The sequence below is a fragment of the Hypomesus nipponensis genome, chromosome 22 (assembly GCF_054491055.1).
Source record: "Hypomesus nipponensis isolate SF chromosome 22, ASM5449105v1, whole genome shotgun sequence".
Lineage (NCBI taxonomy): Eukaryota > Metazoa > Chordata > Actinopteri > Osmeriformes > Osmeridae > Hypomesus > Hypomesus nipponensis.
Window position 1 is genome coordinate 20,025,012 of NC_140382.1, and position 22,486 is coordinate 20,047,497.

At 52.5% G+C, this 22,486-nt stretch overlaps 1 protein-coding gene across 3 annotated transcripts in view; it reads right to left on the reverse strand.

Annotated features, from left to right (window-relative positions):
- Positions 1-8,710: 8,710 nt before the first annotated feature.
- The window catches only part of cntln (centlein, centrosomal protein), a 104,460-nt gene continuing 90,684 nt past the window's right edge, over positions 8,711-22,486 (reverse strand). For all 3 annotated transcript variants that reach the window (XM_084687153.1, XM_084687152.1, XM_084687154.1), the window contains 2 exons: positions 18,526-18,603; positions 8,711-9,023 (listed from right to left, as the gene is read on the reverse strand). In XM_084687153.1, coding sequence (XP_084543279.1) covers positions 8,913-9,023; positions 18,526-18,603 — 189 coding nt within the window. In that variant the 3' untranslated portion in view covers positions 8,711-8,912. The remainder of the gene's footprint in view (positions 9,024-18,525; positions 18,604-22,486) is intronic.

Sequence of the window (22,486 nt, forward strand, 5' to 3'; positions counted from 1 at the left end):
TGTGTGTGTGTCTGTGTGTGTCTGTGTGTGTGTCTGTGTGTGTCTGTGTGTCTGTGTGTCTGTGTGTCTGTGTGTGTCTGTGTGTGTGTCTGTGTGTGTGTCTGTGTGTGTCTGTGTGTGTGTCTGTGTGTGTCTGTGTCTGTGTGTGTCTCTGTGTGTGTGTCTGTGTGTGTCTGTGTGTGTGTCTGTGTGTGTCTGTGTGTGTGTCTGTGTGTGTCTGCGTGTGTCTGTGTGTGTCTGTGTGTCTGTGTGTGTCTGTGTGTGTCTGTGTCTGTGTGTGTCTGTGTGTCTGTGTGTCTGTGTGTCTGTGTGTGTCTGTGTGTGTGTCTGTGTGTGTGTCTGTGTGTGTCTGTGTGTGTGTCTGTGTGTGTCTGTGTCTGTGTGTGTCTCTGTGTGTGTGTCTGTGTGTGTCTGTGTGTGTGTCTGTGTGTGTCTGTGTCTGTGTGTCTGTGTGTGTCTGTGTGTGTCTGTGTGTGTCTGTGTCTGTGTGTGTGTCTGTGTGTGTCTGCGTGTGTCTGTGTGTGTCTGTGTCTGTGTGTGTCTGTGTGTGTCTGTGTGTCTGTGTGTGTCTGTGTGTGTGTCTGTGTGTGTCTGTGTGTGTCTGTGTGTGTGTCTGTGTGTGTCTGTGTCTGTGTGTGTCTGTGTGTGTCTGCGTGTGTCTGTGTGTGTCTGTGTCTGTGTGTGTCTGTGTGTGTCTGTGTGTCTGTGTGTGTCTGTGTGTGTGTCTGTGTGTGTGTACCTCTAATGTTATGCAAACAAACAGTCCTTTGTTGTTGGGGCCACTGTGCTGGAGAGGTGGAGGAGAGAGGAGAGATGGAGTGAGGGATGGGGTAGGGGGCTGAATTCATTAAGAGTGATTACCTGAGGTGTGTATGTGCATGTGAGTATGTGGGGGCTGCTTCTAACATTCACTTCAACCACTAATGAGGGTTTGGAGAACTTCGTCAAGGTGGTGTGTGTGTGAGTGAGGAGCTTTGGGCTAGACCTCAGACCAGACCAAGGTATAGCTGTTTGTTGTTTTACTCACCAGAGAACACAAAGGAATCCTGGTGTTTGTGTATTTGGAAGCTGAGATCACTGAGGCTAGAGAAGCAGCCTCATTGTATGTGTGTGTGTCTGGTCTGATGTTGTCCCTGCTCTAAAGACTTTAGCTCAGGGCTGGTCCTCAGGGGCCGCTGTCCTGCATGTTTTAGATGTTTCCCTGCTCCAGCACACCTGATTCAAATGAATGGTCATTACTCAGCTTCCACAGAGCTTGATAAGGACCCATTCATTTGAACCAGGTGTGCTGGAGCAGGGAAACATCTGAACATCTCAAACATTCTTAACAGTGGCCCCTGAGGACCAGGATTGGACAGCCCTGCGCTGGTTTGAAGGTTGGGTTGGACTTGGTAGTCCTAGCTCAGGGTTAGGGTTAGGGTCAGGTCAAACTAGCTAACCCTAGCTCAGGTCAGACTCTCTGATCCCATCCCCGAAACAACCCCACACCTCCAGCCCCCCACCTCCACACCTCCAGCCCCCCACCTCCACACCTCCAGCCCCCCACCTCCACACCTCCAGCCCCCCACCTCCAGCCCACCACCTCCACACCTCCAGCCCCCCACCTCCACACCTCCAGCCCCCCACCTCCACACCTCCAACCCCCCACCTCCAAACCTCCAGCCCACCACCTCCACACCTCCAACCCCCCACCTCCACACCTCCAGCCCACCACCTCCACACCTCCAGCCCCCCACCTCCACACCTCCAGCCCACCACCTCCACACCTCGAGCCCACCACCTCCACACCTCCAGCCCACCACCTCCACACCTCCAGCCCACCACCTCCACACCTCCAGCCCACCACCTCCACACCCTCCACCTCCACTCTCCTCTGTTTGGGGACAGAAGGTGGATTAGAGCACAGATCAGCAGGTTCTCTCCCCCCTCCTTCTCTCTCCCTCCCTCCTTCCTGTCTTTACCTCCTTTTTTTCTCTTTTGAACATTCTCAGGGTTAGTCACCATTTCCTCTTTCATCCTCTGTTCACCTCTCATTCTCTCTTCATATCTTCACCTCTCTCATCCTCCCCTCCCTCTCTCTCATGGAGCACAGTCAACAAAGACAGGCCAGAGCTGCAGAGAGCTCAGGGCTTAGCATGGTCCAGGGGGGGAGGGAGGGAGGGAGGGAGGGAGGGAGAGGGAGGGAGAGAGAGGGAGGGAGAGAAAGAGAGAGAGAGAGGGAGAGAGAGGGAGGGAGAGAAAGAGAGAGGGAGCGAGAGGGAGGGAGAGAGAGGGAGGGAGAAAAAGAGAGAGAGGGAGGGAGAGAGGAAGCGATAGAAGACAGCGGCTTTTGTGACTCCAGGGGTCCTTAGAGGATAAACTATAGACCTAGGGAACATTCCTCCTCTCTCCGCCTCCCCCCTTCTCTCCCTCCCCCCTCCTCTCTCTCCATCCCCCCTCCTCTCTCTCCATCCCCCCTCCTCTCTCCGCCTCCCCCCCTTCTCTCCCTCCCCCCTCCTCTCTCTCCCTCCCCCCTCCTCTCTCTCCCTCCCCCCTCCCCTTCTCTCCCTCCCCCCTCCTCTCTTTCCACCCCTCCTCCCCTTCTCTCTTTCCACCCCTCCTCTCTCTCCCTCCCCCCTCCTCTCTCTCCATCCCCCCTCCCCTTCTCTCCCTCCCCCCTCCTCTCTTTCCACCCCTCCTCCCCTTCCCTCCCCCACTCTGTCTCAGTCTTATCACAGAGCATTAAAACCTCCGCTCCGCTTCCTCGAGTGCCAACGCTTTTCATCTCATCCTGCTTCCAGAGGAGAGGTAGGAGATGGAGGAGAGGGGGGAGAGCAAGGAGAGGGGGAGTGGGGGGAGAGAGCAGGGGGAGAGAGAAAGGAGAAGGGGGAGTGGGGGGAGAGAGGAGAGGGGGGAGAGAAAGGAGAGGAGGAAGGGGGGCGGAGATGGAGGGAGGAGGCCATGTCCAGACATAATCCTGTTGCAGCCGGAGATCAGGGGCCTGCTTGTGCCCGGACACTCCAGCCAGACCCCCTCACTCCCATCCAGCCAGACCCCCTCACTCCCATCCAGCCAGACCCCCTCACTCCCATCCAGCCAGACCCCCTCACTCCCATCCAGCCAGACCCCCTCACTCCCATCCAGCCAGACCCCCTCACTCCCATCCAGCCAGACCCCCTCACTCCCATCCAGCCAGACCCCCTCACTCCCATCCAGCCAGACCCCCTCACTCCCATCCAGCCAGACCCCCTCACTCCCATCCAGCCAGACCCCCTCACTCCCATCCAGCCAGACCCCCTCACTCCCATCCAGCCAGACCCCCTCACTCCCATCCAGCCAGACCCCCTCAATCCCATCCAGCCAGACCCCCTCACTCCCATCCAGCCAGACCCCCTCACTCCCATCCAGCCAGACCCCCTCACTCCCATCCAGCCAGACCCCCTCACTCCCATCCAGCCAGACCCCCTCACTCCCATCCAGCCAGACCCCCTCACTCCGGTCCAGAGACAGGTGACACATTCTGGATTTAGGCAACATAGGTGAGGGTGGGGGGAGGTCATTCTGTATTAAACAGTTTTGTTGTTTTTATTTTGCAATAATTATGTAAGAGTATTCGTTTTATCTGAGAAGAATTTGTTGGAGATTAGAATTGTCTTCAGGTAGGCTGCGATAAGATTGAAATTAAAAGGTAAAAGTGATTTTAAATGATGTTGTTAGTAGAACTGATTGTACCTTCTCTGTGATCTGGACCTGGCCAGTTTCCCTGAGTCCTACAGAGAAACACATGAGGCTTTGGAAACTGATCAACAAATGCGCTCCACTGAGCCCCAATGGTGAACACGTCCTGAATTAAACATGTGACAATCCACTTGGCTGGGTGTCACATACCTCACCTGCTTTTCAAGACTGAGCCAAGAGTGTGCCTGTGCGTGTGAAAGAGAGAGTAAGTGTATCTCTGTGTGTGTGAGAGCGAGTGTGTGTATCTGTGTGTGAGAGCATGTGTGTGTGTCATATCAAAGCAGGGCCTATTTTGGCATCCCTGAGAGAAAGACGTTGATGTTGTGAGTGAAAGTGTGTCGGGGGGAGGGCTCAATGTTGTCTGACTCCTCTCTCCTCTCCTCTCCTCTCCTCTCCTCTCCTCTCCTCTCCTCTCCCCTCCCCTCCCCTCCCCTCCCCTCCCCTCCCCTCCCCTCCCCTCCCCTCCCCTCCCCTCCCCTCCCTTCCCCCTCTCTCTCCTCTCCTCTCTCCCCAGACTCTCTCCTCTCTCCCCAGACTCTCTCCTCTCCTCTCTCCCCAGACTCTCTCCTCTCTCCCCAGACTCTCTCCTCTCCTCTCTCCCCAGACTCTCTCCTCTCTCCCCAGACTCTCTCCTCTCTCCCCAGACTCTCTCCTCTCTCCCCAGACTCTCTCCTCTCCCCAGACTCTCTCCTCTCCTCTCCCCAGACTCTCTCCTCTCCTCTTGGGTCTCCTCTCCTCTTGGGTCTCCCCAGACTCTCTCCTCTCCTCTTGGGTCTCCTCTCTCCCCAGACTCTCTCCTCTCCTCTTGGGTCTCCTCTCTCCCCAGACTCTCTCCTCTCCTCTCCCCAGACTCTCTCCTCTCCTCTTGGGTCTCCTCTCTCCTCTCTCCCCAGACTCTCTCCTCTCCTCTTGGGTCTCCTCTCTCCTCTCTCCCCAGACTCTCTCCTCTCCTCTTGGGTCTCCTCTCTCCTCTCTCCCCAGACTCTCTCCTCTCCTCTTGGGTCTCCTCTCTCCTCTCTCCCCAGACTCTCTCCTCTCCTCTTGGGTCTCCTCTCTCCCCAGACTCTCTCCTCTCCTCTCCCCAGACTCTCTCCTCTCCTCTCCCCAGACTCTCTCCTCTCCTCTTGGGTCTCCTCTCTCCCCAGACTCTCTCCTCTCCTCTCCCCAGACTCTCTCCTCTCCTCTTGGGTCTCCTCTCTCCCCAGACTCTCTCCTCTCCTCTTGGGTCTCCTCTCTCCCCAGACTCTCTCCTCTCCTCTTGGGTCTCCTCTCCCCAGACTCTCTCCTCTCCTCTTGGGTCTCCTCTCTCCTCTCTCCCCAGACTCTCTCCTCTCCTCTCCCCAGACTCTCTCCTCTCCTCTTGGGTCTCCTCTCTCCCCAGACTCTCTCCTCTCCTCTTGGGTCTCCTCTCTCCCCAGACTCTCTCCTCTCCTCTTGGGTCTCCTCTCCCCAGACTCTCTCCTCTCCTCTTGGGTCTCCTCTCTCCTCTCTCCCCAGACTCTCTCCTCTCCTTTCTCCCCAGACTCTCTCCTCTCCTCTTGGGTCTCCTCTCTCCTCTCTCCCCAGACTCTCTCCTCTCCTCTTGGGTCTCCTCTCTCCCCAGACTCTCTCCTCTCCTCTCCCCAGACTCTCTCCTCTCCTCTTGGGTCTCCTCTCTCTGCAGCTTCAGGAGCCCCCATCCATCCCTGGCTCTAATCCCACGTTGCTTTGTAGTCCGAGCACTTGCATGTCACACACACATACTCACACACACACATGTACTCACACACGCAAGTACACATCCACACGCACACATAGATATATAAATACACACACACTCATACACACACATGCACAGGGAGAGGGCTTCAGAGCTCCGGAGGGGGGCATCCACGACCACCCGGACCCCTCATCATCGATCGGCCTCGCAGTCAACTCCCGACCCCGGCCCCTTCTACTCCTCCAGGAGCCCGGCGCTCACAGAAGCCTCCGGAACAAAAGAAGAACTGGGACAGGTGGATTAAACCAGGAAGACAAAGAGGGGGAGAGAGGATGTGTGTGAAATAAGTAGGGAGAGGGAAGGGGGGGGGGGGGGAGGGAAAGACTGAGTGTGACAGAGATAGTGAGAGCGAAGGAGGGGGGGGAGAGAGAGGGAGGGAGAGGAGGGAAAAGTTTGAATTTGGAACTACTGATCAAAGTGGCTCCCTGGAGACAACTGTCCTAATGAGAGACTAGTACAAGAGAGAAGAGGGAGGGAGAGGGAGGGAGACAGGGAGGGAGAGGAATGGAGGAGAGAGAGAAGTGGAAAAAGTAGATGACACTCAAAGTGGATTAGTCTAAAAGAGAGCTTGAGACAGAGACAGTGAGGCAGTGTGTGTGTGTGTACTTGTTTATGTGTGTGTGTGTGATGATGTGTGAGTGTGTATGTGTGTACATGTGTTTGAGGGAACAACATGGAGCTGTAGGTAGAAGGGTAAAGACAGTGCGTTTAAAATGTTTAAACATCTGTTTCCCTGTGCAGAGGGGAGGGGGGGAGGAGGCAGGGACGGCAGGGACAGGGTAATGAACCTCCGGGGAGGGGAGACGAGGTCACAGGAACAGCAAGAGGACCTGGGGTCCTGGACTGACTACGCATCAGAGAGAGTGGGGAGCAGAGAGAGAGAAGAAAGACAAAAAATAGGAGGGGAGGGGGGTCCCTCATTTACCCGGCGACTTGCTGGTGCTGTTTCCCCCAAGAGCCACGAGGAGTCTTCAGTTATTAATGTCTGTCATTAGCTGAGACTCCTGGAGGAGGAGGGGGCAGAGAGGGAGAGAGACAGTGGGGAAGAGAGAAACTGTGGGTGAGAGACATAGGGAGAGACAGAACACAAGACAGAGAGAAAAAGAGCAAGACAGAGAGAGAGGGGAAGAGAGACAAACACATGGGGGGATGAGAATGTATTTGGGACAAATATTGACAATAGTCGTCTCAGGGGACAGAGGATAGGAAGAGATGCATACTATGTTAATGAACGATAATTAAGCACCAGGGCCCCCCCTGAACAGGGTAAATTGGTCCCGCTGTTGCAGAGAGAGAGAGACATGCACACACACACACAGACACTCTTCATCTTGGCTTAATCCTTTATTAGAAAAAGATAAAGGAAAAAAAGCAAAGCATTTGCATACATTTGAGAAAAAGAAAGGAGGAGGATGGGAGGGATCTGGGAAGGAGAGAGGAAAGGAGGGAAGGATGAAAAAAAATAGTAAAAGTGGAATTCTTTCAGTTCCTGAACGGATGTCTCTACATACGGTTGTTAATTGTGCATGAAAAAGGAGAGGGGGATGAGGGAAACAAAAGGAAGTCTGGAGAGGGAGAGACAGAGAGGGAAACAGAGAGAGAGGGAGAGACAGAGAGAGAGAGAGAGAGAGAGAGAGAGAGAGAGAGAGAGAGAGAGAGAGAGAGGAGAAGAGGGAGAAGAGGGAGAAGAGTGATGGGGTGATTAGGAAGGAGGAGAGCTTGGGATGCAGACTCAAGGACACTCCAGACCCATACGATCCTTTGATATTCCAAATGAATAATGAAGAAAGGAGAGAGAGATGGAGAGATTGAGGGAGAGAAGGAGGAAGAGAGAGATGAAAGGGTAGTAGGTAGCAGTGTCAAGGGTGGTACAACTCTCTCCTAGTTAACTGGTAGTCAGTGTGAGTGTGTGAGGAGGAGAGCTTATTGGGAACAAGGTGTGTGTGTGTGTGTGTGTGTGTGTAGGTGTAGGTGAGAGGCTGACCGTGCCCACACCGACCCTCGTTAGTGACGCTAACAGAGGGGGTCGCTCGTTACCACTGAAACCCTGGCTGGTGGTCGGCCTCCCAGCTGTCAATCATGACGACACTAGAGCCCTCTGTAGGACAGGGGTGAAACTGCACCCTGCATGTGCACATGGTTGATGATAACCCTGCCCACACACTCGCACACACACACACGTGTGACCGTACACCATACTAGGAATGAGACACACAGACAATATCAAATACAAAGAACATTTATTAAAAGTTATTGTCAAACACCAAACATAAAATCCTCCCTAATAAAGCAGAATCAGCTTGTATGTACGACTCGTTTGAGAAGCAAAACACACACATATTTTCAATCGGAAAAATTTGAAGTGGAGTCCAATGGCTCCAAATTATTTCCCTCCCTCCCTCCCTCCCTCCCTCCCTCCCTCCCTCCCTCCCTCCCTCCCTCCCTCCCTCCCTCCCTCCCTCCCTCCCTCCCTCCCTCCCTCCCTCCCTCCCTCCCTCCCTCCCTCCCTCCCTCCCTCCCTCCCTCCCTCCCTCCCTCCCTCCCTCCCTCCCTCCCTCCCTCCCTCTTCACTGAACAGATTGCTCTGACTTTCTCAAAGCGTCGAGTCGGCACTGCTGCTGCTGCTCCTCCACCCCAGGGTCCTCCCCCCGTCCACACAGCGTACACACCAAGACTAACCACAGAAGAAGACCGTCCACACAGCTTACACACCAAGACTAACCACAGAAGAAGACCGTCCACACAGCGTACACACCAAGACTAACCACAGAAGAAGACCGTCCACACAGCATACACACAAAGACCAACCACAGAAGAAGAAGAAGACCGTCCACACAGCGTACACACCAAGACTAACCGCAGAAGAAGAAGAAGAAGAAAGAAGAAGAGAAAAGAAGTCAAACATGTTGTGTAAGTTAAGCATTGGCGTAAGCACTAGTTTCCCACCCTTGGATGCTGTTTGGGTGTGGGAGACTAGAGAGAGACAAGGAGAGACTGTAAATTAGCTTGGCGCTAACTGCTAACACAGATGTCAGGGGCTCATTTACAAAAGGGCTCAGGCCTCCCTCCCTCCCTCCCTCCCTCCCTCCCTCCCTCCCTCCCTCCCTCCCTCCCTCCCTCCCTCCCTCCCTCCCTCCCTCCCTCCCTCCCTCCCTCCCTCCCTCCCTCCCTCCCTCCCTCCCTCCCTCCCTCCCTCCCTCCCTCCCTCCCTCCCTCCCTCCCCCCCTCCCCTTCGTTTGCTGCGCGAGCGTCCACGAGCGTTCTCTCGACAGCAGCTCTTTTCCCACAAATATAAGGAATAATATTGGTTCTGTGGCTCTGATGCTCTCTGCTTGGGTCGAGCGCCCACTGAGACGACACAGTGAGGGAGAGAGGGCAGGGAGGGAGGGAGGGAGGAGGAGAGGATGACAGTTTCTCCCAGCTCCTGCCCGGGGAGTCAGGCTTTTTCGCTGACTGGGGCTGCGAGCAGCGCCAGCTCTTCTGTCAGCACTTTCCTCTCCTTCATCTTCACTCGCACGGCCTCCATTAGCCGGCCTGCAGCCGGGACCTGCAGGGAGGACAGGAGAGGGGGAGGAGAGGAGGAGGGGAGGAGGGTAGAGGGGGAGGAGAGGAGAGGTGGAGAGGAGGAGGAGGGGAGACAAGAGGAGAGGAGGAGGGGAGGAGGGTAGAGGGGGAGGAGAGGAGAGGTGGAGAGGAGGAGGAGAGGAGAGGGGGAGAGGAGGAGACAATAGGAAAGGGGGAGGAGGAGAGGAGACAAGGGGAGAGGGGGAGGAGAGGAGGAGGGGAGACAAGAGGAAAGGAGGAGGGGAGACAAGAGGAGAGGAGGAAGGTAGACAAGAGGAGAGGGGGAGGAGAGGAGGAGGGAGGGGGGTAGACAAGAGGAGAGGGGGAGGAGAGGAGGGTAGACAAGAAGTGAAGGGAGGAGGAAAGAGAGGTGGAAGGGGATAGGGGGAGGAGAGTAGGGTGGTGGAGAGAGGGGGGAGGAGTAGAGAAGAATGGTAGACAAGAGAAGGAGGGAAGAGGAGATGAGGGGGATAGGGGGGAGGAAGAGGGAGGGTAGAGGAGAGAGGAGGGGGGAGGAGGGTAGAGGAGAGGAACAAGGAGAGAGGAGGGGAGAGGGAGAGGAGGGGAGAGGAGAGAGGAGGGGGGAGGAGGGGAGAGGAACAAGGAGAGAAAACACATGCCAGTTAAAGTGTCACTCTTTCTTTCTTTCGGTCCATTTGGCAGTCCACAGTGATGGGAAACTCGTATATGACCCCAACTTGATGAACTCAATGTTTGTGGCTGCAGATGCAGAGGGCTGGACTGGACAGCTGGCTGGGAAACTGAAAACACAAAGTGGTCTGAGGAACTGATGGAGTGAGAGGGACTGATGGAGTGAGAGAGACTGATGGAGTGAGAGAGACTGATGGAGTGAGAGAGACTGATGGAGTGAGAGGGACTGATGGAGTGAGAGAGACTGATGGAGTGAGAGAGACTGATGGAGTGAGAGGAACTGATGGAGTGAGAGAGACTGATGGAGTGAGAGGAACTGATGGAGTGAGAGGGACTGATGGAGTGAGAGGAACTGATGGAGTGAGAGAGACTGATGGAGTGAGAGGGACTGATGGAGTGAGAGAGACTGATGGAGTGAGAGAGACTGATGGAGTGAGAGAGACTGATGGAGTGAGAGAGACTGATGGAGTGAGAGAGACTGATGGAGTGAGAGAGACTGATGGAGTGAGAGGAACTGATGGAGTGAGAGGGACTGATGGAGTGAGAGAGACTGATGGAGTGAGAGGAACTGATGGAGTGAGAGAGACTGATGGAGTGAGAGAGACTGATGGAGTGAGAGGGACTGATGGAGTGAGAGAGACTGATGGAGTGAGAGAGACTGATGGAGTGAGAGAGACTGATGGAGTGAGAGGAACTGATGGAGTGAGAGGGACTGATGGAGTGAGAGAGACTGATGGAGTGAGAGGAACTGATGGAGTGAGAGAGACTGATGGAGTGAGAGAGACTGATGGAGTGAGAGAGACTGATGGAGTGAGAGAGACTGATGGAGTGAGAGAGACTGATGGAGTGAGAGAGACTGATGGAGTGAGAGAGACTGATGGAGTGAGAGGGACTGATGGAGTGAGAGAGACTGATGGAGTGAGAGAGACTGATGGAGTGAGAGACACTGATGGAGTGAGAGAGACTGATGGAGTGAGAGAGACTGAACTGTGTGTGCACACAGTTCATGTAGCGGTTGAGACTTTGAACATCGAGCAGCACCACAGTGTTCATGTATGCCCCCTTACTGTGCGTGTGTGGTGTGTGTGCGGTATGTGTGTGTGTGGTGTGTGTGTGGTATGTGTGTGTGTGGTGTGTGTGTGGTGTGTGTGCGGTATGTGTGTGTGTGGTGTGTGTGTGGTGTGTGTGCGATATGTGTGTGTGTGGTGTGTGTGCCGTATGTGTGTGTGTGGTTTGTGTGCCGTATGTGTGTGTGTGGTGTGTGTGGTGTGTGTGTGGTGTGTGGGACAGAGCATTATGAAGCCTCTGATGAGGACCCACATTTGAGGACACGCAGACACGCTCCCCCCTCCCCTTCTCCCCCCTCCCCTTCTCCCCCCTCCCCTTCTCCCCCTCCCTCCCCTTCTCCCCCTCCCTCCCCTTCTCCCCCTCCCTCCCCTTCTCCCTCTCCCAGACAGCCCGAGGACCCTGCTACAGAGTTCCAGCGCTAATGCTAATGCTAGAAAACGTGGCCTTTGGAGCCCTTCGGGGCAACACTAGGTAGCGCTAATGCTATGCTAGCTCCACCCCGTGGTAATCCTTAGGGAAAGCGAGGCGTCCTCTGTGCTAAACTATGCTAAGCTAAGCTACGGTCCAGCTGTTTAACTATTCAACAGCCCTGCAGACTCTAATCTGAAGATGTTTCATTAACATGTCAAGAACGCCGGAGTTCAGCTACTGACACTTAAAACACTGGTGTGCCTCGAGAAACAGTGTGTGTGTGTGTGTGTGTGTATGTGTGTGTGTGTGGGGGGGAGGGGGGTGTAGGGGTGTGTGTAGCAGTGTGTAGGTGTGTGTGTGTCTGTAAACTGTGTCTTGAGAGACCCACCACAATGGAAGCTGAAGAACGCGCCCGCAAGGTAAAGGTTGTTTTTACGAAACAATTAATTGACACCGGTATTCTGTTGCCCCTGGCGATGCCTGCGGCGTCGCCAAGACAACAGACCCCGGCAAGGGCGGGCTGATCGCCACGACAACGCCCCTCTCTTTTAACAGATCGATCATCCCTTGCTTTTGTCTTCTCCCCCCCCCCCCCCTCCCTGGAACAACTGGAGGGTTAGGATTGGGCTTTCAAGGGTCCAATTTGTGGGTGAATGTAGACGCAGTGACACGGTGAGAGAGAGAGGGAGAGAGAGAGAGAGGGGTGCAGGAGAGGAATATAAGATGAACAGTGGGACAGAGAGGAACGACCATGTCCTCTTCAGAATGCAACTCTGACGGCCCTCTCTCCATCACGCCACCAGAAACAAACGGATCATTCCATGATGAGACCCTGTCGATAAGTGTCTTGTTTCTAGGACACTGTAGGGAGAGAGAGGGGAGGGACAGGGGAGAGAGACAGACAGAAAGAGAAAGAGAGAGGGGCGGGGGGAGGAAGAGGAGTTCTCTTTACTCTGATCACAGGGAAGAAACTGCTTTTCTTGATCTTTGATCTTCCTCACTTTTGTTTGTAAAATCAAAGTTATCAAGGAAGGGAACTAGAACAAACAAGCCTGACAACAACAAGGTAGGCAGGAGGGAGATCCTGGCCCAGCTAACGACTCTGCCTGCATCTGATTATGTGATTAATGAATATGTCACACAGTTCTCAGGTAAAGAAAATCACCCTCTGCTGTTCTCCCTTCACTCTTCTCCCTCTCTCCTTGGAGGTAATTACCCCCCCTCGAGCATTCTCCTGTTCCCTCTCTCCTTCTCTCCCCTCCTTCACAGACCCGGGGGATGGATATGAAAGGGAATTGGACACTGGGGGCCACAGATAGAGTAATTAAAAATCTCTCTCCTTCTACCTCTCTTTTCCCTCTCCTCTTTTCTGATACCTTGTTGGGAAACATCAGGTCTCTGTGTGTGTGCATGTGTGTCTCCCGCATTGTGTGTGTGTGTGTTAGACCTGTGTAGTTAGGGATCTGACCTAAATACACCCCAGATTAAACGCAGGAATGCCGTGGTCTTTGTTTTGGGGCTCATTAGCAGCGGAACAAAGAGGGGATCCAGACACAATGGGGTTTAAATATAGCCAGGTGATCTCTGTGAACACAATGTCTGACTACACCCTCCATGTAACAGTGGAGGAGAGGGGGGGGGTGTTAAGAGCTGGGGTTAGAACTGTGTTTGCTGTGGCCTTCTGCCTTCTGTAGGGATGAGGCCTTCTGCCTTCGGTAGGGATGAGGCCTTCTGCCTACTGTAGGGATGAGGCCTTCTGCCTTCTGTAGGGATGAGGCCTTCTGCCTACTGTAGGGATGAGGCCTTCGGTAGGGATGAGGCCTTCTGCCTACTGTAGGGATGAGGCCTTCTGCCTACTGTAGGGATGAGGCCTTCTGCCTTCTGTAGGGATGAGGCCTTCTGCCTTCTGTAGGGATGAGGCCTTCTGCCTACAGTAGGGATGAGGCCTTCTGCCTTCTGTAGGGATGAGGCCTTCTGCCTTCTGTAGGGATGAGGCCTTCTGCCTACTGTAGGGATGAGGCCTTCTGCCTTCTGTAGGGATGAGGCCTTCTGCCTTCTGTAGGGATAAGGCCTTCTGCCTTCTGTAGGGATGAGGCCTTCTGCCTTCTGTAGGGATGAGGCCTTCTGTAGGGATGAGGCTTTCTGCCTTCTGTAGGGATGAGGCCTTCTGCTTTCTGTAGGGATGAGGCCTTCTGCTTTCGTTAGGGATGAGGCCTTCTGCCTTCTGTAGGGATGAGGCCTTCTGCCTTCTGTAGGGATGAGGCCTTCTGCCTTCTGTAGGGATGAGGCCTTCTGCCTACTGTAGGGATGAGGCCTTCTGCCTTCTGTAGGGATGAGGCCTTCTGCCTTCTGTAGGGATGAGGCCTTCTGCCTACTGTAGGGATGAGGCCTTCTGCCTTCTGTAGGGATGAGGCCTTCTGCCTTCTGTAGGGATGAGGCCTTCTGCCTTCTGTAGGGATGAGGCCTTCTGCCTTCTGTAGGGATGAGGCCTTCTGTAGGGATGAGGCCTTCTGCCTTCTGTAGGGATGAGGCCTTCTGCTTTCTGTAGGGATGAGGCCTTCTGCTTTCGTTAGGGATGAGGCCTTCTGCCTTCTGTAGGGATGAGGCCTTCTGCCTTCTGTAGGGATGAGGCCTTCTGCCTTCTGTAGGGATGAGGCCTTCTGCCTACTGTAGGGATGAGGCCTTCGGTAGGGATGAGGCCTTCTGCCTACTGTAGGGATGAGGCCTTCTGCCTTCTGTAGGGATGAGGCCTTCTGCCTTCTGTAGGGATGAGGCCTTCTGCCTTCTGTAGGGATGAGGCCTTCTGCCTACTGTAGGGATGAGGCCTTCGGTAGGGATGAGGCCTTCTGCCTACTGTAGGGATGAGGCCTTCTGCCTACTGTAGGGATGAGGCCTTCTGCCTTCTGTAGGGATGAGGCCTTCTGCCTTCTGTAGGGATGAGGCCTTCTGCCTACTGTAGGGATGAGGCCTTCTGCCTTCTGTAGGGATGAGGCGTTCTGCCTTCTGTAGGGATGAGGCCTTCTGCCTACTGTAGGGATGAGGCCTTCTGCCTTCTGTAGGGATGAGGCCTTCTGCCTTCTGTAGGGATGAGGCCTTCTGCCTTCTGTAGGGATGAGGCCTTCTGTAGGAATGAGGCCTTCTGCCTTCTGTAGGGATGAGGCCTTCTGCCTTCTGTAGGGATGAGGCCTTCTGCCTTCTGTAGGGATGAGGCTTTCTGCCTTCTGTAGGGATGAGGCCTTCTGCTCCCCTGGCTTCAGTAATCTCCACCACTTTGAGGAACTGTAGTTAGCGAGGAACAAGCACACACACACTAGCACACAAAAACACAAAGGAAACCTCCAGCCCGCCCACACGTCACACAGGGGAAGTAAACCCCCCTTCACTTCTACTGCATTCTCAATCTTTACTCTGTCAACACACGTTGTATACTGGGTAAGGTCAGAGTGTGCGCAGTTCCATTACACACACACCCACACCCACACGGGACCCCCCCTCTTTCTCCAAGTCCCCCTCCATTGTCCCAGTGACATATTTACAGTACAAAGGCTCGTCTTGAGCAGATGAAGTTGCTGATTTAATTAGTGCAATCATTAAACGAAGCTTAATTATCGTCACATAACCCGCAGTGCCGACTGAGGGCCTCAGAGCTGCTGCTTGGCATTAACGATGCATAATTACACACACACACACACACACACCCGCGCACGTGCACGCGCACACACACAACCCTGCCAGCATCAACAGCAACAACAATAACAGCTTAATCAGACCCCATCCTTAACACCAGGAGTGCGTTCCTGAAAGGTTGTGTTTCCCGCATTGGGCCTGCTTTACTGAAGGTATGGAGGAACAGGAAGGATCAGTGCCTGGTCTGCTTCTTACTGGGCAGATAGCGCCCAGCCTACAACGCCCCCTGAACGGGCAGAGTAGCACACACACACTCCCAGTCTGACTGGCCAATCGTAAGGGCCCACGCAGCAATGGACGTCTAAACGTTATAGTGCCGTCACCAGAGTCAGGAAGTGATCTGAAGGGACAGGTGTGTGTGTGAGTGTGCATGTGTGTGTGTGTTAGGTGCTTCATTATCAGCCCTGCAGCTAAAGAAGCCAGGTCCTGTCCCAGTGTTCATAAAGAAGGCCCCATTAAACCCACCTCCAGTCAATAATTAGGACTCTACAAATAAACCAAGGCAATTAAATCGATAGTGGTTTGGGCATGGAGGGGTGGCCCGGCGGGCCAGCAAGACACTCCATCTTGGTGTTGGGTTATTCATGCAGGGAGGTGTCTGGAACACAGCGCCCCGCCCCCACGGCTAGTTACTGGTTATTAGACAGGCAGGACTGTCCCTGGATGCTGGGCTGGGGGCCTAATGTGGCTGTAGGGGGAGAGAGATGAGGAGAGTGTGGGGGAGGAGGAGAGGGAGCGGAGGAGAGGGAGAGGAAGAGAGGGAGAGGAAGAGAGGGAGTGGAGAGGTAGAGGAGGAGAGGGAGAGGAGAGGGAGAGGAGGAGAGGGAGAGGAGAGGGAGAGGAGAGGGAGAGGAGGAGAGGGAGAGGAGGAGAGGGAGAGGAGGAGAGGGAGAGGAAGAGAGGGAGAGGGAGAGGAGAGGGAGAGGAGGAGAGGGAGAGGAGGAGAGGGAGAGGGAGAGAGGGAGAGGAGGAGAGGGAGAGGAGGACAGGGAGAGGAGGAGAGGGAGAGGGAGAGGAAGAGAGGGAGATGAGGAGAGGGAGAGGAGGAGAGGGAGATGAGGACAGGGAGATGAGGAGAGGGAGAGGAGGAGAGGGAGGGCAGAGAGAGAGAGCCAGGGGTTGGTTTATTACAGGTCACGGCTGGGACAGGTGGAGAGGTAGAAGGAGAGAGTGAAAAATAAATATATAAAGAAAAGAATAGTTTGCGTTCTAGTGAGGGGCTTGATAGAAACAGTGTTTGTGTCCGTATCGGGTCGAAAACAATGTTTGAAAACACCCACGCACACATGCAATAAACACACGCAAGCACACGCACAGTGCAGGTGATGGTAGCTGGATCCAGCAGGAAGGCAGAATGGTCTGTCTGTGTGTGTGAGAATTATAGGTCTGTGTGTGTGTGTGTGTGAGAGAAAGAGAGAATGATAGGTCTGTGTGTGTGTGAAAGAGAAAGAGAATGATAGGTCTGTGTGTGTGTGAGAGAGAGAATGATAGGTATGTGTGTGTGTATGTGTGTGAGAGAGAGAGAATGATAGGTCTGTGTGTGTGTGTGAGTGAGAGAGAATGATAGGTCTGCCATTGACATGGACACTGGGATGATAAAGTACTGTCCCCACTGGCAGATAGCTGGCTTCATTACACCCTGTCTGACAGTGACAGGACACACACACACACACACAGTGACAGCCAGCCAGCCAGTCGATGGCACTGACCTCCCTCCCTCTCTCTGGGTGGGTCTGTGTGGCACAGGGAGCACCAGCGACAGGTAGATGACAGAAGAGGAGCTCTAATAGAGGAGCTGGTGACAGGCCCCTGTCCTAACTGGCATCTCTCTGACACACCCTCATGGACACACATGGAGCACACACACACACACACACGGGATAACAGACAACACAGACAGAAAAAATTAAGAGACAGACAGACAGACAGGCAGAAAGAAAGACAGGCAGGCAGAAAGACAGGCAGAAAGACAGGTAGACAGACAGAAAGACGGGCAGGCAGACAGGCAGAAAGACAGGCAGGCAGGCAGAAAGACAGGCAGACAGGCAGGCAGGCAGGCAGGCAGGCAGACAGGCAGTGAGCGGGGACAACATGACAACAGACGGGGAGTGAGAAGAAGGTGTCTAACATGTATGCTACAGCTCTCTTTACTGCTCTGAGGGTCAGACGTCAACATGTACCTGTGTGTGTGTGTGAGTCACAGAGGATAGGAGCACATGTGCCAGTGGCCTTATGAATGGAACATGGGTCTAGGGAGAGAGGATGTCTGCCAAGACTCACTCACACACACACTCACACACGCACTCACTCGCACACACACGCACACACACGCACTCACTCGCACACACACGCACACACACGCACTCACTCGCACACACACACACAGTCTAGTGCCTCCAGAGAGCGGGAGAGCCCAGGCAGTCAGAGAAAGAAACTGACTGAGGAGAAAAAAACCTGAAAAAAGGCACTTGAAAGAAGGCTAGAAAAAGCATGGCAGAGAAAAGGAGGGAGGAGGAGGGGGTCACAAGCACGGTGTCAGTGGCCCCCTCAGTGGCCCCCTCAGGGACCCCAGGGCTAGTCTCAGCCTTGTCATCCCTCGCTCCTCTCCTCTCTCCTCTTTCTCTCTCCAGCCCACGGAAAACGTCGATAGTGGGCTGCCAGAGATGGTCTCTGGTGAACACTGTCTCTTCCTCCTGCATCGACAGACCCCACAAATCAATATTTAGTTCCCCACTAACAAGCTGCCTCGGGGTCTGCAGAGAGAGGGAGGAAGGAAGGAAGGAAGGAAGGAAGGGAGAGAAAGTAAGAGAAAGAAAGAAAGAAGAGAAAATGAAAAGGAGAGAAGGAGAAAGAGAGAGAGAAAAGGAGAGAAAGCGAGAGGGAGAGAGGGAGAGAAAGAGAGAAAGAGAGAGAGAAAGACAGTGAGAAAGAGAGGAAGAGAAAGAGAGAGAACTGGGGCCTGAAGCTGTCCAACTAAGAGGGAAAAACATGGATTGAGTGGAACCAGAGAGTGTGTGTATGTGTGTGTGTGGAGGTGAACAGGTCAGACAAGATGTACACAGAGAGAAGACAGGGCTGGTGTGTGTGTGTGTGTCGTGGTGTGGAGGCGACGCATGAATGCCTGCGGAGCGCGCTGATATGAACACACACACTAATACACACTCACAGCGTTACACTTATAAAACACACACTCCCCACACGCACAGTACAAACACCATCACACACGCAGTGCACAGCACGTATCATCGTGCTTGAATACAGAGTTACTTTTATATGAGGGAATTATTTTATTACTGCCTTAAAAAGAACTGTTCAGGTTAACTATTTACTGATGTGTGTGTGAGTGTGTGCATATATATAATATACGTGTATATAAATGTGTGTGTGTCAATGTGTGTGTGTGTACCTACTGTTGGAGGATGTGTGTGTGTGTGTACCTGCTGTTGGAGGATGTGTGTGTGTGTGTACCTGCTGTTGGAGGATGTGTGTGTGTGTGTACCTGCTGTTGGAGGATGTGTGTGTGTGTGTACCTGCTGTTGGAGGATGTGTGTGTGTGTGTACCTGCTGTTGGAGGATGTGTGTGTGTGTGTGTGTACCTGCTGTTGGAGGATGTGTGTGTGTGTGTGTGTGTACCTGCTGTTGGAGGATGTGTGTGTGTGTGTGTGTACCTGCTGTTGGAGGATGGCCATGACCTGTTCCAGCCACTCCTGGTCTCTTCTGCTGTCTTCAGTACTGGTCTCTGTGTCCTGTTATACACACACACACACACACAGTATGAAGCAACATCATCCTCATCATCATAACTGGGGTTCCATGTATCATTAAACATTTAGCCGACAGTAAATCTATCCTAAACAAAGACGATTCTATGTAAACAACCCTTCTTATTTCCTCTAATTCCCAGTAAGTAATGCTGAGCCTCATTAGTCCAGTCTAAGGGTTAGTAGGAGTATAGAAATACATACAGTGACCTCTAGGTGTCTGTATATCTATATCAAGCTGTGGGGCAAGATTTGGTTTGTTCGGGGACACACACGCGCACACACACACACACACACACACACACACACACACACACACACACACAAACACAGGACCTTGAGAGGACGTCCCCTGGTGCAGGGGGTCATACAGTGTATAACTGTGTGTGTGTTCCCCTCATGCATAAAGACATGGTAGTATAGCTGCCTTGTTACTGCTAATGAACAGGGCTGCCACCCCCCTCACTATTAACCCCAGGTGCTGCCTCTCAAACCATGTCACCCCCCCCCCCCTCCCCCCGAGTGGGCTACACTGACGGCACTAGCTTCAGTGTCCTGTGGGGTCTTGGGGAGAGTGTGTGTGTGAGAGTGTGAATGTGTGTGTGTGAGTGGTAGGTCTGTGTGTGTGTGTGTGTGAGTGATAGGTCTGTGTGTGTGTGTATGAGTGTGAATGAGTGTGTGCAGACTTTAGAGTGCAGGGCTCATTTCCATGTTCTTCACTATTCAGAGAGCCTCATTAGAGACTGCTTGCCAGAGAGAGAGAGAGACAGAGAGATAGACAGAGAGAGAGATGGAGAGATAAATGGAGTGAGTGGTGGTGGAGAGAGATGGAGAGATAAATGTAAAGAGAAGAATATAGTGAGGGAGGGAACAGAGAAACGGAGAGAGAGTTTAAAGGAGAGAGAGAGAGACATACAGAGAGACACATATAGAGAGAGAAAGAGAGAGACATACAGAGAGACACAGAGAGAGAGGAGGCAGATATACGGAGAAACATATATAAAGAGAGAAAGAGACAGAGATTAGAAGACTGTCAGAGTTTGAGAGAGAGATTGAAAGAGAGACAGTAAGAGAGACAGTAAGAGAGACAGAAAGAGGAGAGTCAGGTGGCTCAACGGTGAGAGAATCGGGCTCGTAATCTGAAGGTTGCGGGATCGAATCCCCGCCGTGCCAAATGACGTTGTGTCCTTGGGCAAGGCACTTCACCCTACTTGCCTCGGGGGGAATATCCCTGTACTGACTGTAAGTCGCTCTGGATAAGAGCGTCCGCTAAATGACTAAATGTAAAATGTAAATGTAAGAGAGACAGAAAGAGAGACAGTAAGAGAGACAGTAAGAGAGACAGAAAGAGAGAAAGGTTTTTGCACTACATAGAAGCGACCGGTGACCAAATGCGTTGATTTTACTTCAGTGAAAGTTCCGTAGCGCGGTTTCTGAAGTGCCGCTTACAGTAGCTAACTAGCTAGCCACAGTCACTAACATCACAAACCTACGCACAATGTATTCACATCATATGAATACATCAATACAAGAATACACTATAGACACTAGCGGATGTTTTTTTCTGAGGAAACTTCACCATTTTAGAATAGACAGCTGTATTCTTCAGATGTTTTACAAAGCTCTCTTGAAGACTGTCCTATCTTTTGGTCTTATTTGTGCCTTTGGTAACATGTATATTAAGGATCAGAATAAATTGCAACGAATAGTCAAAACAGCCAGTAAGATCAATGGAGTTGATCAGGTATCTGTAGCCCAATTGTACAACAATCTTAATCTTAAAAAGACAGAACAAATTATAAATGATTCAACCCACCCTCTTCATCAACATTTATTTTTCATTTTCTTATATATTACATATGGTACAATGTTAACTGTTTTAGTATTGAAGGCTTTTGTATTTATATATTTATGTTTTTATTTGTATGCAGCAGGCTAGCTAACAGTGGAGCGTGTCATGGTGACCTTGACAGTGACCTTGATGTGAACATGGAACATCTCTCTCATATGGCCATGGGTGATCATGAATGTCTCTATTCTCAGTCATGTCTGCATCGCTAACTCCCTCTGTCCATTCATTCTTGGGGGGGGGGGGGGGTTCTGCCTTTCAAAACTAAAACACACACAGACAGTGAAAGGAGAGGAGGAGCGAGGAGGAGAGAGGGGAACAGAGAAGCCTAAAACAGAGTAAAGCAGAGCAGAGTCCAATAGTAGAGTCCTCATCAACAATGCAGATTGTGACAGAATGCAAGGCGTCTGTCACAGAAATCGAGGGCTCTCTGTCCAGTGGCCCACAGCTGAGTTGGTATGGTCCAGGTGAATAAAGGTGTGCTGCACAGCTGAGTTGGTATGGCCCAGGTGAATAAAGGTGTGCTGCACAGCTGAGTTGGTATGGCCCAGGTGAATAAAGGTGTGCTGCACAGCTGAGTTGGTATGGCCCAGGTGAATAAAGGTGTGCTGCACAGCTGAGTTGGTATGGCCCAGGTGAATAAAGGTGTGCTGCACAGCTGAGTTGGTATGGCCCAGGTGAATAAAGGTGTGCTGCACAGCTGAGTTGGTATGGCCCAGGTGAATAAAGGTGTGCTGCACAGCTGAGTTGGTAGTGTGGTTGGCAGGAGCAGGTGCTATGTGAGTGACTATGATTGTAATGAAAGCCTGTTTGGTTTCATGGATCCTGCTGTGCCTGTGTGCGTCCTTCACCTCTGAACTCTGACCCTGCTCAGGCACACTACTTCACACAGACCTATTTAAAACTAATCTAAATCCAAAAATGTTTCCAAACTTTTTGGGGAAAATATCTTTAAAATCTTTAAAGAATTTTGCTAATATTTTTTCAATCTTTTGAACCTTTCCCCCCCCCACAGTGAGAAGACAGGAGAGAAGAGTAAAGAGAACAGACTAGCCTGAAACAGAGTAGAGCAGAGTACGGCAGAGTAGGCCTATAGTAGAGTCCTCATCAAGTCTACCTTGCTCCTTGACAGCTTCGTAGACTAGCTTACGTTTGGTGTGCGTGATGAAAAAGGCGTGCAATGACAAGAAATTATATTGATCCTACCACCAAATACAGATGAAACTAAAGTAACCAGCCTGGGCTGTAAATGAGGACATGAGAGTGACAGTATAAAGTTGTCAGAAAATAAATAGTGAAGTAAAGTATTGATACCAGAAGTATTTGTACTTCCCATCTCTGAGGCACCCACACAGACACGCACACACGCAAACAAACAAACGGGCTCAACAGTTCCAGCTACACTGCACACACTTTTCATTGAATTACTATTCACATCACCTACCTAACAGACTTCACTTCTCATTCACTCCTCAAATCACCTTCCTGCTTCAGAACCCACTTCCCTCATGTGAACTGCTGTGACAAGCCTACAGCAGGCTCGCACCAACGCCCTCCTCTCTGGGCGGGTCTGAACTGGAGTTGCAGGCTAGTCAGGGGACAGAGAGGACAGCCGGCAGTGTGAGGACACCTACACCCAGCCAGACATGAGCCAGCAGTCTGACAGGAGGGAGAGGGAGGAGAGGACGGTGGATATCTACTTTAGTGCTGACACCCTCAGCTGTCATGACCTCAGGTCAAAGAACCCTGAACCAGAGAACACAGCAAGAGATCAACACTCAGGTAATACACACACACACACACACACACACACACACACTGACACACACACACACACTGACACAGATCAACAGTGTTGTGTGTCCAGGTGCTGGGGGTCCAGAGAGGAGTGTCTGCAGAGCTGCAGCAGTGTGTCTGGGTCCAGAGAGGACTGTCTGCACAGCTGCAGCAGTGTGTCTGGGGCTGCTGTTTGTCTCCCTCCTGGCTGGGCTCACAGCTCTGGGAGTCTCCTGTGAGTAG